Below are 15,589 nucleotides of genomic sequence, written 5' to 3'. Positions count from 1 at the left end.
CTCTGCCATGTCTCTCCGGTGGTCCTGCTGTCTCCAGTTGATCACTTTGGATTCAGAAGATCTCTAGGACACGACCCACAACCTGCATCCCTCTGCCTGGTTCCTGGGTTAGACAGAGTTTATTCCTTCCCTAACCACCCCAGACCTCAGAGATTCCCCATCACACCCCCAGCTCCTGCTGCTCTTCCAGGCGTGCCCTCACTCCCCTGAGCATTTTCCTTTTTTACAAACGTTTTGAGCAGTTATCACCACTATTATCAGCTCATGGCTCCAGCCTGAATTCCTGTGTGCGGGTGGCTGCATCCTCCAGCACAGCACAGCAGCAACAAGGACAATCAGAGCCTCTTCCCTCCTCACTCCCGATTATTTTATGCCCTCAGTGCCCACAGGGAGAGGCAGGACTCCATCACTGTGGGATTTAGCCAGGATATCAGCACGCAGACACCCCCAGGCAGGACAACACTTCTTTAATGCTCCGAAGGACTCAGCCAGAGGAGATGCAGAAAATCGCAGAGGGGATCCAGAGCTGCAGGGTGATCTGAGCCATTCCCACAGCTCCTCCCTGCTCAGCTAGCCCAGGGCACGGCAGGGGCCCGGCAACCATCTGACCCTATCAGTCACACAGCCGGATGTGCATTTCATCTGACCAGACCCAAAAATACGGGAAGACTCTCTCAGTGAAGGTGGCCTCAAACTGCAAGATCTGCATCATGCTCTCTGCGTTGTAGAAGGTCACTCTGCCTGCTTCATATTCCAGGTGGACTCTGATTCTCTGGAGCTCTTCCCTGAATGCCAGCAGGACAGGGGGCATGTGGAATGTTCTGTACTGGCCGTCCCAGGACAGTCGCAGGGCCCAGATCTTCTCCATGGCCACGGGGAGCGACTCCTTCCTCGGCACAGACTCCAGGGCCACTCCCATGGCACAGTCGACCCCTTTCTCGACCTCCACCTCCCAGTAATGCCTCCCAGATGTGAACCCCTGGGAGCCCAGGACACTGAAGCTGCCTGTGAACCTCTTGGAGGTGTCAGGGAGGTTTCGTTTTCCATTTTGGCGCCAGATGGTTCTGTGGTCCCGTGAGAGCATCAGGTAAGGACTCGCTGTCTCTGGGTCCAGCATCACCTCCTCTAAGGGATGACAGAAACATCAGCCTGTGCCTGTTGAGAAGAGAACCAGCACCTCTCCACTCTGCACCACGGGGCTGGGATGTGTCCAGGGAGCACAGTGGGCATGGGACACAGGACCCTTACTGTGCCCACGCTGGGACCCAAGGGTGAAGAGATGCTCCCTGAGGCAGGCAGTGTCCCCACACACAGGGGACAGGCACAATGGGCTTTGCCAAACCTGCTCCCAGACCTGCTGGCTATTGCTCACATCCCGTGGGTGTGAGGAGGCACTGCTGCCAGGCAGGAGAGGGGCCAGGCCAGCCCCTGCTCCTGTGACAAGTGCTCACCCAGCTCAGAACCCTGCAAGTAACCACACTCCAGAGCCAGAGCTGCCCATCCATGAGGGATGTTCTGCTGCCATCCCGTGGCCATCCCACAAAGCCACACAGGTGTCACTGTGCAGTGTCACCACCCCAGATCCTCTGCTAAACCCACTCCTCCAGGGACTGCAGGAGGGAAACTGAGGCACGACTGTCCTGTGCTCGAGGGCATCATCCCAAAAATACAGTGTGGAGAGCAGCTTCAGCACAAATGGTGACAGCCAGACCTCAGCCCAGTGATGCTGCATCCTGTGGGCCCCAAGCACCTGCAAAAGAACTTCTGATCACACCTAAATGCCTAAAAACCATGTACAGCCCCTCTGCTTAACTGGGCACAGCCTGACATGGCCTCCTGCTGTCCTGGCCCTTGCCTGGTATCACAGCACAGCATCCCTGGTGCTGCCTGGCACGAGGACACAGATGCTGGGTTTAGATGTGGTGTAAGCCTATCCCTGCACCAAGGACATGAGGAAACTCATCCTGCAAAGGTTTTCCCCTCAGTTGTGTTCACCAGCCCCACAAACTTACCCTTTTCCCAGACTACCCCGCTCTGCAGGTTCACTGGAAGAAGGAAAGGAAGATGCATGAGTGTCTCTCCTGTGGCACCTTTCCTGCTCCCCATCTGGGCAGCAAGCCAGATGTACAGCCCCAGCTCCAGCAAAGCCCATCTTGGGGACGGTTCCCATCTGGAGCAGGAGTTTTGCTCCTGAGCCCGAGGCAGAGGCACCAGGCAGTGAGGATTTCCAGCTGCCAGCCAAGCCCAGGGGAAGCACAGCAAGGACCCAGCAGAGCTTTACCTTTGATTTTGGCTGCCATGTCCACAACCAGCTGGCTCATCTCAGAGAGGCTCTCAACTCTCCTCTGCAGCTTGGGGGAAATTGGCTTTGGGATTGGGGTGCTGGCTGCCTTAAAGCTGAAGAGAACAACAGGGAGAGGAGCTCAGAGCCAGGAGGGAAACAGGGAAATCCCTGCAGCCACACAACCCAGGGGAGCTCGGTCCCAGCTATCAGCACAGGAACCCCATCTTTAGGAGGGGTTCCCAGTAACAGCACATGAAATCCCAAATACTCAGGGGGGAAAACCACCTCCCTCCCAGCTCCTGCAGCGCTCCCAAACCTCTGCCCAAAGGAGCTGTGCAGAAGGAGAGGGACATCAAGCTTGTTTCGTACCTGCTCAGGATTTTGCCAACATCCTGGAAGAGAGAAAATACAGGTGAGCTCTGGCACTGCTGAGAGAGCTGCAGTGGCTGCCCAGCTGAGTGAAGCAGGTTAAGGGGGCTGGGGGTCACCCACACCTCATCCCAACCCTCCCTGGCCTCAGGGCTCTGACCCACAGCGGGCACAGGGTGTGCAGGTGCCAGCTGGGTGTCCCCAGCCCCTCCAGGGGTCACAGTGCCCAGTGAGGGATGCAGCCTCACCATGAGGAACTCGACCACCGGCTTGTCCTGCATCTCCTTGATCTGTGCAATCACCATGTCCAGCAGCCACTCCCTCTCCAGAACCCTGGAGCTGTATTCACACCTCTTCTCAACAAGCTCCTGGGACACCTGCTGGAGCTGGGCCAGCAGCATCTCCTCCTGCTCCTTCAGGAACTGCTGCAGCTCCTTAAAGGTCTCAGGCACACGCTGCAACTCCGACATCACCTTCATCTGCAAGGCACAGCACAGAGACCCTGAGCCTGCCCAGCCTCCAGCTGCTGCTGCACAGAGGGGGCAAAGATCACACACAGAGGTTTGGTACAGGAAAAAAACACACCAGGGAGAACAGAGAGAGGGGTGGCAGGTCTGGGTGTTGATGGACCCAAGGAGGCCGTATGAGATAGAGAGGGAGAGAGAAAAGAACACTGTTATGGACTAGGAGATAAATATATATGGGGAGAGGGAAAGGTGGGACATTCCTGGGGAGCCAGGGGAGTGAGCAGTGGGGGGACATGGAGAGGAACACACACCAGCAGATCACGGCTGTTTTGGTCTCCTTTGGGCTCCAATCTTTCCTTCTGTTTTTGTAGAAAAAGCAGGTTCTTCTGGAGTGTGTTCTGGATTTAAAAAAAAAAAGCATTTTTGGTAATTTTGGAGTTACATTCGCAGGAGGGAGATGATGCCACCAACCAACCCCTGTGGAGACAATCCCAGTCTGGGCAGTCACTGGGGAGTGCCTGGGAGGGTTTTGAGCTCAGAGACAGCACCCACCTCTCCAGAAACATTCTTATATTCCAGAACCATTTCTGGAATAACTTCATGTGGAAACCCTGGAGTTTGTGGAATTTCTAAAAAATTTTTTTTAATTAGAAAAAAACAACTTTTGACATTGGAAGTGGGATTCCTGGAAAGATGTCTGCAGCAACAGTAGCAGGAACTCAGACATGCTCCATAAATTTGCTGGAGTATTAAAAAACTCCTCATGCTCTGAGTTATCTCCTGTGTTGCAGTAAGCTAAGACCCTCAGCCCACACTGTGTGGGAGAAACCCTGGCTGGTGACATCTGGGGCACAAGGGACACAGAAGGGTGGCAGTGAGAGGGACCTGGGTGGGCAGAACCAGCAGCTCCGGGAGGGTGGGATACAGGACCCCAGCCCACAAACTGGTACCCAGAGAGGGACCCCAGGCAGCAGCTGGGCGAGGCTGGCCAGGGACACACCCTAAGCTGTGGAGGGGAATGGGAGGAGACCCTCCCATGCACGGAGGGGACCCAGAGCAGCCCCCAGAGCGTCCCTGAAGGGAGCCCAGCCGTGTGCCCGGACGGGACACTAACGTGTGCCCACAGGGGACCCTTGCCTGTCCCTGGAGGGGCCCCAGCCCGGAGCCAGCCCCTCCCCAAGCCCCCAGCCCGTACCCGCAGCTCCCGCGCGGCCTCTTCGGCGGGGAGGACGCGGTGCGGGCGGTGCTGGAGCTCGGAGCAGCAGGTCACGCAGAGCGGGACGGCGCAGGGCTGGCAGAACAGCACCATCAGCGAGCCGTGCTGGGGGCACCGAGCCCGGGCCTGCACCCTCATGGCCCGGGCCAGCTCGGCCACGGCGCCCAGCGAGCGGCTGGGGCGCAGCGAGCCCGGCTGCAGCGGGGAGCGGCACAGCGGGCAGGCGGCGGGGCGACGGGGGTCCCCCAGCACGGCCGACACGCACTGCTGGCAGAAGCTGTGCCCGCACGCCGTGAGCACCGGCTGCGAGAACAACTCCAGGCACAGCGGGCAGGTGGTCTCGGCCGCCAGCCGCTCGCCCAGAGCCAGCACTTCTTGAGCCATGGCCGCGACGGGCGGGATGGGGCGGGACCGACCGGACCGGGGGTCGATGGGAACGGGCGGGGCTGGGGGGCCGGGAATGGGGTGGGGGTGTGAGTGTGAGCACGTCCGTTCATTGCACACACGTGTGTATGTGTGCGTGTGTGTGTATGTGTGTGCGCGCCATGTCATTGCACGCACGTCTGTGTATGCATCCATTCATTGCTCACACGTGTGTACGTGTGCATCCATGGCATTGCACACACTTGTGTGTGTGAGTGCATCCATGTCATTGCACACACGTGTGTGTGTGTGAGTGCATCCATGTCATTGCACACACGTGTGTGTGTGAGTGCGTCCATGTCATTGCACACGTGTGTGTGAGTGCATCCATGGCATTGCACATACGTGTGTGAGTGCATCCATGGCATTGCACACACGTGTGTGTGTGTTCAAGCAGGGGAGGAATGAGCAGGAATACCCCGGGGGGGACACGGGCCACGGCCGTGTGTGTGCTGTGTGTGCCCGTGGGCAGCCCACGCGAGTGGGGATGAAGCAGCGGCCGCAGAAAGGGAAGGCGGGGATGAGTATGAGTGCGAGTATGAGTGTGAGTGCGAGCCTTCATCCCAGCCTTCATCCCCGCCTTCCCCTGGGGCACAGCTCCGCACGGTGCTGCCAGCGCCCGCGGATGCTCAGGATGATTCAATTAATTGAATCATTAATAACCTGGAAGGCGGCCGGGAGCTTCGCCCCGGCTCAGCCCTGGCGAGCGGAAATCCCTTCCCCAGGCCTGGGGCTCGCCCGGGCTGGGTTCATGCATTTTGAAGGGATTGTGGCTGGGAGAGAGTCGGGGGTGACCTGTGCTGCCTAAAATCCCCCCGAACCCGCGGCTGCCCCGGGGCAGGAGGGCTCCAGCCTCCATCCCTGCACCCCTTCATTCTTACCCAGAGAGCAGCAGCAGCAGCAGCAGCAGCAGCAGCAGCAGCAACGCTTAGGGAAGCAGAGCCCCCCGAGCTGCCTTCTTCCCATTGTCCCCTCTGTGCTGCTGCCGGGTGCTCAGAACCAAGCCCCTGTATTCAGCCATTGGTTCTGCTCCTCCTCCACCCTCATGTGCGGCCAGCCAGGGCCCAGGGAGTGTTTTGGGGGGCACCATCCACCACCCCCTGACACAATAAAGCAATCGATCAAATCCCTCTCCAGGCAGTTGCTGCCCTGCCATGGCCGTGCCCTGCCGAGTGTCCCTGTCACCTCACTGCCAGCTCCTCTGTCCCAGGCCCCAGGTCAGCAGCTATGACAGGTCATTCCAGCCCCCTGCCCCTGTCCCTGCAGCACCCCAGGGTGACAGCCTGATGTCCCCACTCCTCTGCAGCCCCTGGGGTGCTGCCTGGGGCTACACTGCCCATCTCACACCCAGGTGGGGACACTGCTGGCTCCTGCTCATCCCCTGTTCCTGGAGCTGCTTTCTGGGAGCATCTGTGTCCAGTTCTTCCAGCACCCCAGGCCAGGGAGGGCTGGGTGTGTCACCAGCCCAAGCTGCAGGGACAGGAGCATTGAGTGTCCCACCGTGGGACAATGCTGTTAATTGCCACCACTGTGGTTTTTCAGAGTCACTGCCACCTGCACTCAGGGCCACCATGGCCATGTTGTCCCACTGGCACGAGAGCTGTCTCTGCAGATGGGTTGGTGACATTTGAGCTGCTGAAGGTCACCAGGATAGTTAAATCCTGGCAGTGTCCAGTGACTGAGGGTTAGATCCGAGCAGCTCGAGGGGCAGGAGTTGCTGTGTGGGGCACAGTGACAGAGCAGAGCACAGGCACTGCCAGCCTGGCCACACCAAGGTCCTGGCACTGCAGGGGGCAGCCAGGCTAGCACAGGCACCTCAGCTTTTCTTTTGCCAATAAAAAGCTGAATTAATCCATTTTTAGGAAGAAAAAAGGATCCTGCCAGGTCCATGTTGCTGCCAGTGTGACGGGCACGAGCTGCTGAGAAGCAGAATCAGTTCTGCTTTTCATTTGCTTCTTCCCCATAATTGCATTTAGTCCTGGTGAGGGGGATGCAGGGAGGCTGCTGAGGGACACAGGGCTGCAGCCCCACCAAGCACTTTTCATGGAATCCCAGGATAGTTTGGGTGGGATGAGACCTCCAAGCTCATCTTGTTCCACCTCCCTAGACAGGCAGGAACACCTTCCACTATCCCAGGCTGCTCAAAGCCTCGTCCAGCCTGGCCAAATTCCAGTGATGGAAGTGTCAACTCCTGTGAGACAGCACACCCTGACCTGAAACCCCAAACTTCTTCCAGGGAGTAGCATGCACCATCCCAGCAATGGGAAGGCAGGAACCCTGGCAGGAGCCTGCCCTGGCAGCCCCAAAGTGCTCCCACCTACAACAGTGACCAGCTGGTGGCTCTCAGCAGCTTCATGTGGCTCTGTTGCCCTCTGGCACTTTCTAGCACAGAAGGATCCACAAATCCCAACTTAGGAGGGATTCATCCACCAGGAAATTCCTGGATGAGGACTTTGGTTCTGCAAAGGCATTAACAGGTGCCAAAAACTTCTCCCATCATCTGTTTATTGATGCCACTGTCCAACAGGAGATGTGACAGTGCTGGGAAGGAGCCTGGTGTGCTGTGGGGAGCTGGTGTCACCACCCCAGCCCTGCCCCAGCCCCTCGGATGGATCTCACCAGCCCCAGCCTCAGGAGCTGCAGCCAGGACAAGCTGGGATCCCCAGGAACCCAGCTGGTACAATCAGGAACTCAGACCAACAGCAGGGAGACGGATCCTGTCCCACCCAACCCAGCAGCAGCTGCCCAGGAGCAGGGAGGTCTTTCCTTGGAGCTGCTCCTCCCTTGGGTAGGAATTCTGCCATTCCTGCCATTGAGGAAAGCACAGTTGATGCCACCAGCAGTAACTCAAGGACAACAGAGCAGTTTAACACAGCAAGATCCTGCTCTCAGTCCCTGCTGACCCCACAGCACCCCGGTGGTGGTGGCAGGGCCAGCCCCCAGTGGGAGGATTGAACACTACGAATGAGAGTTTGGAGGAGCCTTGCAGAGGGGTCCTACCAGAAAAAGGGTCTTTTACTGCAACTAGAATTTTATTCTATTGATAATTCAGGAGTGCATCACAGCCCCGCGAGCCGGGCAGGCACCTATCCAATCTAGACACACGCAGAACTCCCTCATTAGCTGCACCTGTTAATTACTCACCTCCTCCCCCCGGCTGGAGCTCCTCCTGTCGCAGCCAACCCGGACAAGGCAGCGCCTCCACAGAGCTCCTGGACAAAAAGTGACTGTGCCAGAATCAGCCTACAGAGCAGTTAACAAAAAAAAAAAACCAAAACAAAACCAAAAAACCAAAACAAACAAAAAAAACCCAAAAAAACAAAACAAAACAAAACAAAAAAAAATCTTGCCCATCCTAAGGTTGCTTATCAAATAAAAAGTTCCTCCACATTTATTAAAAAAAACAAACAGTAGATTTAAAAAGCAGTTACGAGTCCTACTCTGGCAAAACACCCTGTGTACAGGTTTCTTTTGTTGGTGGTTTGTTTGCTCGTTGGTGAGGATTCCCCCTAAATCAGCTGCTTCTGTTAATTTTATATATATATTTAATCTTTTAATTTTGCCGCGCGTTGCTTGCTTTAATTCATTAATTTATTTTCCAATCAGCCGAGTCTCCACCAGACCAGCGGCGCTACCACACAAAGCTTCCTTGATGTCCATGCCCTGAGCCGGGGTGGGGGGAGATGGATGGAGGGAAGGGTGGGAGAGATCAGTGGAGGAGAAGGAGGATGAGGAGGAAGGAAGGGAGGGATGGAGGGAGAGGAAGCCTGGGCAGCCCCTCACTCTCCCATGTGCGTCCTCAGGTGGTACTTGAGCGACTGCTTGTAGCGGAAGCACTTGGTGCACTCGGTGCAGGGGTAGGGCCGCTCGCCGGTGTGCGCCCGCTGGTGCTCCAGGAGGTGATGCTTCTGCGTGAAGTTCTTGCCGCACTCGCTGCAGTGGTAGGGCCGCTCGCCCGTGTGGATGCGCTGGTGCTCCAGGAGGTGGTGCTTGCGGATGAAGCCCTTCCCGCAGACGGCGCAGGCGTGCGGGCGCTCCCGCGTGTGGATGCGGTAATGGTTGGTCAGCTTGGACTTCTCGCTGAAGGTCTTCTCGCACTGGCTGCACTGGTAGGGCCGCTCGCCGGTGTGAGTCCGCTGGTGCCGCAGCAGGTGGGAGGGCCGGGTGAAGTTCTTGCCGCACTGGGGGCACAGGAAAGCCATCTCGTTCTTGCCGGCGTGGATCCTCTGGTGCATGAGCAGGCTGATCTGCAGGCGGAAGCTGCGCCGGCACTCGCCGCAGGTGAAGGGCCGCTCGCCCACGTGCGTGATCTGGTGCTTGCTCAGGCTGGACTTGTGGCTGAAGCTGCTCTCGCACTCGGAGCACTTGTAGGGCTTGCCCGGGGGCGGGGGCCGCGCCGGCGGCTTGAGGCCGTGCTCGGGGCGCCGCGGGACCCCCACGCCGCGGCGCGTGTGGCTGCGCTGGTGCAGCAGGAACTGCTGCTTGTTGCGGAAGCTGAGGTCGCACTCGTGGCACTCGTAGGGCCCTTCCTTGAGGTGGTTGCGCTGGTGGATCATGAAGTTGATCTTGAGCATGAAGCTCTTGCCGCACTCGGGGCAGATGTAGGGTCTCTCCCGCGTCCGGTTGCGCTGCTGCCCGCCGGCCGGTTTCATGTCCCCGGAGTCCCTGTCGCAGGCCGAGGCTTTCCTGACGCGGGCCAGGCTGCGGGGCTGCGCCTTGGAGCTGCACTGCGCCTCGCAGCCCAGCCCCGCCTCGTGCCCGGGGAACGCCGGCGGCTCGCTGCGCCCCGAGAACATGGCGCACGGCTCCAGCGCGTCGGGGTCGTCCTCCTCCTCCTCCTCCTCCTCCGTCTTGATCACGATGCCATCCTCTGAGGGGAAAATCAAACAGGGTCATGGGGTGGGATGGGGAGGGCTCTTACACCCCAGGGTGCTACAGAAACACCTGCACAGGCTCCTGAAGCTGCAATGGCAGTGGGATGGATGGCAAAGGATGGATGGCAGTGAGATGGATGGCAGTGGCATACAATGGCACTGGGATGGATGGCAGTGGTGTGGATGGCAGTGGGATGGATGGCAGTGGGATGGATGGCAGTGCAGTGGTGTGGATGGCAGTGGGATACAATGGCAGTGGGATGGATGGCAGTGGTGTGGATGGCAGTGAGATGGATGGCAGTGGGATACAATGGCAATGGATGGATGGCAGTGGGATGGATGGCAGTGGGATCCAATGGCAGTGGGATGCATGGCAATGGATGGATGGCAGTGGGATGGATGGCAGTGCTGTGGGATGGATGGCAGTGGCATACAATGGCACTGGGATGGATGGCAGTGGTGTGGATGGCAGTGGTGTGGATGGCTGTGGGATACAATGGCAGTGGGATGGATGGCAATGGGATGGATGGCAGTGGGATGGATGGCAGTGCTGTGGATGGCAGTGGGATGGATGGCAGTGGGATCCAATGGCAGTGGGATGGATCGCAGTGGGATCCAATGGCAGTGGGATGGATCGCAGTGGGATCCAATGGCAGTGGGATGGATCGCAGTGGGATCCAATGGCAGTGGGATCCAATGGCAGTGGTGTGGATGGCAGTGGGATGGATGGCAGTGCTGTGGATGGCAGTGGGATGGATGGCAGTGGGATGGATGGCAGTGGGATGGATGGCAGTGGGATGGATGGCAGTGCTGTGGATGGCAGTGCTGTGGATGGCAGTGGGGTGGATGGCAGTGGCATACAATGGCACTGGGATGGATGGCAGTGGGATGGATGGCAGTGGGATGGATGGCAATGGGATGGATGGCAGTGGGATGGATGGCAATGGGATGGATGGCAGTGGGATGGATGGCAGTGGGATGGATGGCAGTGCTGTGGATGGCAGTGGGATGGATGGCAGTGGGATGGATGGCAGTGGGATGGATGGCAGTGGGATGGATGGCAGTGGGATGGATGGCAGCAGGCCAGGATCCCCTTCATGTCACCAAGGCCAGAAGTGAGCCGTGGATTTTGTCTGGTGACAGCAGCCATCCCAGGGACACACGGCAGGACATGGGGTCAGCACAGCCCAAGGAAAGGCCCATAGGGCATCCCTCATGTCCCCCCCACACTGCACCTAAGCCAGGCCTAAATACTCTCCCAGGAAGAGCAGCCACACTTTCCCAATAAAAGGAAACCAATGGGAGTGGATGTGTCAAAGCCATGGCCCTGTCCCTCCGAGGGAGGAGAAAACCCAGTTCCTTCTCCCTGCCCCCTCTAAGGACCTGGGGGCTCAGCCCCTATCCTGGCCACAGCCACAGCCACAGCTCCTGCCCAGCCCCTCCAGCCAGGCCCCCATCCTGGCAGAGGCAGCAGCTCTCGGACAAGGATCAGCTCCAGCCCCACTGGTGGCTTGGCTGGTTTTCCTCACAAAGCCTTCAGCAGACCACAAGACCCACAAGATGGAGTTGAGGCTCTCAGGAGCCCAACCCTGTGTCTGGGTTTGTGTTTCACACCACAAAGCTGTCAGGAGGAGGGAACTCACCATTCCCAACCTCTCATCTCCCTGCTCTCTCATCCCCACCTTTACAGCACCTCTGTAGCACTTGGCCTGTATCTGCCACTCCACTGGCAGAATTCTACACATGAAACACTTGGTGCCATCATCTCATCTCATCTCTCCACAAATCACCTCATCCTTCCCCTTCCCTCCTGGCAGCTCCCAAATCACAGAGCACCAGCCACATTCTTCCCTACCCTGTGGAGCAACTCCCTCACTTGGCAACCTGCAGGACCTCCCACATTCCATGTCCAGTGTGTAACCACCCACTCCTCAACACCTCACACCAACACCTGCCCTCTGCCACCTGCCCTCTGCTACAGTGGGGTTTTGGGAGCAGGGCTCACTGGGGCTCTCACAGAACTGCCTGAGACACATCTTGGTCTCTGTGGGTAACCAGGGCTTTTCCCAGACTCAGAGGACTGGGCCAGTGCTTGCTGTGCTCCTGAGCAGGACAGGAGCCCTCAGAGACCACCATGTGTCCACCATGGACCTGCTGCCTCCTCCTCCTCCTCCAACAAGCTCAAGGCCTGACCAGAGCCACTCTTGGGAGTTGCTGCAGCCAGAAACTCCTTCTGGTGCTGATTTTGGGATGGGTTTTAACTCCTCCTGCCCATCCAACCCCTTCCCCACCTTTTCCAAAGCCACCACAGCCCCAGGCCTCCTGTCCCTGCCACAGCAGCTGTGCCATGTCTCACCTGTGCAGCTGCCGTGGTGCACGATGACCCTCTGGATCTCGTTGTAGTCGGCTCCGTACTCAGATGAGTCCCCCAGGCTGGTCCCTGGGAGGTCCCTGGGTGGGGACACAGAGCCATAGGGGCTCTCACAGGCTGCCTCCTCATCTGGGCTCTGGAAGCTGCCCTCAGACTGCCCCGACATCCCGTGCAGCTCGGGGTTCTCGGGGCTGTCTTCAGGAAGGAGCTCCTCCGTTTTGATCACAACCCTTATTCCAGCTGCAGCAACGAGAGATTCCTGCCATCACTGCCAGGAGCCAGGATGATCCTGCTCCCACCAATGCCCCTCAGCCCCTGCCCTTCACCCACCCCTGCCACACTCCCAGCTCCAGCCCAGGACCCTCTGCAGGGACAGGGAACTCGCTCCACCCACGCTGGGGCCTTGGTGCCACAGCCCAGCACCCCTTGGTCACCCCATGGTCTCCCTCTTCCCACTGGACTCAATTTAATTTCAAGATCCTTGTGATGGAAAGCACAAACAGGGTGATGCCACCATCTCTTCCAGGCCACCTCCTCATGTCCTTATCAGCCCCCTTATCACAAAGCAGGAGTCGCTCTGGGCTTCAGGGTCACTGGGACCCATTCCCAGCCCAGTCTTGCCCCTCAGCATCCCATCTCCCTGCACACAGCATGGGCCAGGCTTTCCTCCCCAAGAGGATGCTCCAAGGATAAACCCAGGCACCACCCACGCAAAGAGAGGGTGGAGAGGATGTTCTGGATGGATGGGCTCTCCCAATGGGACCCCATTCTCCTTCCTTGCCAGGCACACTGGCTCCCTGAGGACCTGGTCTGGTTGCAGATGCTTCCCTTGCTGGGAAGGGCTCCCAGTGCCCAACTCTCCAGGCTCTGCTTGCCCTGGTTTCTATGTTGAGCTGTACCTGGACATCAAACCTCGAATCAGCCAAATTTATCCCATTCCTAGGCAAGGCTTCTCCTGATAAACCACATCAGCCACAGCTCCCAGCAACATCTGCCTCAGCCTTGGGATGAGCAGCTCCAGGGAACACAAGCCAGGGCTGCCCTCGTGCCAAGGTGCCACCTCACCTGCCGTGGCATCAGTAATGATCTCACTCTCTTCCAGGTCCTGCTCATTCCTGCCCCGCGCTTCCTCCCCTTGCTCGATCTGAGACAAAACACCAGGTTTGGAAATTGCATAGTCTGTTGAGAGACAGAGGGGTGGGACAGAGGGATTACTGCACTGGGAATCTAATATTGGCTTCCATCTCTTCCCAGTGTGTGGGGGACATGTGAGGACACTCAGGAACATCCACAGCTCCAGCATCCTCTAAAGGCGTGCAAGGGCTGGTACCCACTGCAGACCCAGAAGATGCAGGGAAGCCCTCCCAACAGCCATGGTTTTTGTGGCTGGAAAAGGTTTGGGAAGTCTCCAGCCCACCTGCCCAGAGGGCATCCCGCACCCAGCCAGAACACCACCACAGCATGAGCTGGAATAAACCCAGACTAAAAACACCCTCCTGTGTTTTTGAGCCTTTAAAATGGGACATTTGGGTCTCATCCAAGGGGATCTCCAAGGAGGAGCCAGAAGGAGCCTCCTGTCCCTCACCAGATTGAGGACACCCCTGTATTTACCCAGGGAGATCAGAGACTCGTAGTTCCCCTTCATCACATTCTTGTAGAGCTCCTTCTGCCACTCCTCCAGCTTCTCCCACTCCTTGTCATTGAAATAGACGGACACATCATCAAAGGTCACCGGCACCTGCAATGCCAAGAGCGGGTTCCAGCAGGAGCCTGGACACAGCCAGGCTCCAGCTCCTTCAAGGCCATCAGTGAGCTGCTTTTTACATTCAAAACAACTCCTGGGCAGCTATTTCTTTGGGAATAAAGGACTCAACCAAAGGGATGGCTCCTAGTGATGAATCCAGACTGGGATTTCCCCAAAGACCCCGAGCTCCTCCTCTCAGTCCCTGCTCTCTGCAGGGTGATCAGGCTTGGGGGACTGTAAGGAGCTGGGCTGGACTCATCCCTATCGATGAGCTGACGTAACTCCCAGATTCAATTACCCCAGAACTTCAGGGAAAACTCTACCCAGGCCTACAGGGCTTCCAAATATCCCTGGTTACTGTGTGCCCACCATCCACAGCTTCCCAGCTTGTTAGCCAAGGAATGACTCCTAAGGATAAATTCAGGATGTGCAAACTGGGCTGTGTTGGAGTGGAACTCTTCAGAGGGAACACAGCACTCCAGTTGTGTCCCTGAACTGCACTTAATGGGGTGTCAGGGTCTGAACCCACCTTTTCCTGATCCCCTCTGCTCTCTCCAGAGATACTCCCATTCCCATGTCCTACATGGTCTCATCTGCACACTGTGAAATTCAAGTAGGAACTGAATATTGATGGTGGGCTCTTTACAGAGCTCAGCTAAGCCCAGGGAGCTCATCTGCCCTCCTGAATCCCAAAGCTTCTCCCTTCTCTGCAGCAGCAGCTCCCACTTGCTCCATCCCTGGCCTGGGAGACTGCAGCATCAAGGTGGTCAAAATTAAAGAACCACAAAATCTGCAGGGTTTTTTCAAATGGTGGTAAAAAAAAAAAAAAGGACAAAAAAAGAGTGAACGTCCCCAGGGCTGTGCAGCGCAGTGGAGCAGAACTGAAACCTCTGGCTTGACTACCAGGATGTCCTCCCAGGCTTTATTTTAGTCCCAGCAGGGGATGAGCTGCAAGGAGCAGCTGCAGTGGTGAGAGACTCACCTGTGCTGGGCTGTCCCCGCTCACCCACCCCAGTCCTGCCCTGCAGCAGCATTTGGGGTGAAGTGCCCGGCACCGTTACCTTGGGCACTTCCCCCTTCCTGCCCGGGGGCAGCCGCAGGATCCAGAAGTTCCTGTTCTTCAGCAGGTTCTCCATGTTCTCCAGGCGCCGCTGGAGCAGCCCGTACTCCTGGATGAGGGTGCCCAGCGCCGCGCACTTGCTCTCCAGCTGAGTCCCCAGCTCCGCCGCCGTCTTCTCACAATCGATCAGCTTCTTCTCCGCCATCCCCGTCCGACCCTCCAGGTCGAGCAGGCGGGTGGAGTGGGAATCCACCTTCCGTTCCACCGCCTGCACGGCCGCCACCACGGTCAGGGACAGCTCAGCCGTCTGCGTCTCCCGCTCCGAGGTGCGCTCGGGGCCGGCCGCTGGCCGCAGCGGCGAGGGGCAGCGCGGCGGCCGCACCGGCTCCGGCGCCTGCGGACACGAGGGGACGGGTCAGGGCGGGGGATGGATCCCCGCAGGGGGATAGAGACCCTCCCGGGGCGATAGAGACCCGCCCCCCCGCGCTGTGACAGGGACATCCCGGGGCCATGCGGGGATGGCGGCCGCAGGGCCCAGCGCTCGGCGGGGCGGCGGGGACGTCCCCGTGTCCCCGCTAAGCCGCTTACACCGCCCCGTGCCGGCCCCACGGGACGGGCAGCACCGGCTGCGGCGGGGGCGGGGGGGGAGGTGACAGCGCGGGGCCGGGAGGTGACACGGGATTGGGGGGCGGGGGGGTGATACGGGCTGGCCCAGCCCCGTTGCCATGGGCACGGCGAAGGGACACCCGGGGGGCTGCGGGCGCCCCGTCGCCATGGGGAC

General features: G+C 58.5%; 2 protein-coding genes across 2 annotated transcripts in view; both read right to left on the bottom strand.

Annotated features, from left to right (window-relative positions):
• Window positions 1-450: 450 nt before the first annotated feature.
• On the bottom strand, window positions 451-4,737 carry LOC130250371 (E3 ubiquitin-protein ligase TRIM7-like). Its single transcript, XM_056485974.1, has 7 exons — window positions 4,316-4,737; window positions 3,432-3,518; window positions 2,902-3,132; window positions 2,654-2,676; window positions 2,282-2,397; window positions 2,013-2,045; window positions 451-1,125 (listed from the first exon to the last, which is right to left on the bottom strand). The coding sequence occupies exons 1-7, from the start codon at window positions 4,718-4,720 to the stop codon at window positions 614-616; spliced, it is 1,407 nt and encodes a 468-aa protein (XP_056341949.1). The 5' UTR covers window positions 4,721-4,737; the 3' UTR covers window positions 451-613.
• A 3,801-nt stretch (window positions 4,738-8,538) lies between these two features.
• Window positions 8,539-15,589, bottom strand: part of LOC130248852 (uncharacterized) — a 31,998-nt gene continuing 24,947 nt past the window's right edge. Inside the window, exons 10-14 of the mRNA XM_056482877.1 lie at window positions 14,810-15,202; window positions 13,616-13,742; window positions 13,070-13,183; window positions 11,990-12,244; window positions 8,539-9,629 (exon numbers count right to left, since the gene is read on the bottom strand). Coding sequence (XP_056338852.1) covers window positions 8,539-9,629; window positions 11,990-12,244; window positions 13,070-13,183; window positions 13,616-13,742; window positions 14,810-15,202 — 1,980 coding nt within the window. The remainder of the gene's footprint in view (window positions 9,630-11,989; window positions 12,245-13,069; window positions 13,184-13,615; window positions 13,743-14,809; window positions 15,203-15,589) is intronic.

The sequence above is a fragment of the Oenanthe melanoleuca genome, chromosome 2, assembly GCF_029582105.1.
Source record: "Oenanthe melanoleuca isolate GR-GAL-2019-014 chromosome 2, OMel1.0, whole genome shotgun sequence".
NCBI classification, from domain to species: Eukaryota; Metazoa; Chordata; class Aves; order Passeriformes; family Muscicapidae; genus Oenanthe; species Oenanthe melanoleuca.
The sequence above is the reverse complement of the archived record's forward strand: the minus strand, read 5'-3'. Positions and strand labels throughout refer to the sequence as shown.

Bases quoted from the DNA above. Each gene is read 5' to 3' on its own strand.
- LOC130250371 (XM_056485974.1), bottom strand. From the start codon at position 4,720: ATGGCTCAAGAAGTGCTGGCTCTGGGCGAGCGGCTGGCGGCCGAGACC. The intron at 3,519-4,315 runs GTACGGGCTGGG...TTTTAAATCCAG, and splicing joins AGGCCGCGCGGGAGCTGCGG to AACACACTCCAGAAGAACCT. The intron at 1,126-2,012 runs GTAAGTTTGTGG...GTCATCCCTTAG, and splicing joins CGGGGTAGTCTGGGAAAAGG to AGGAGGTGATGCTGGACCCA.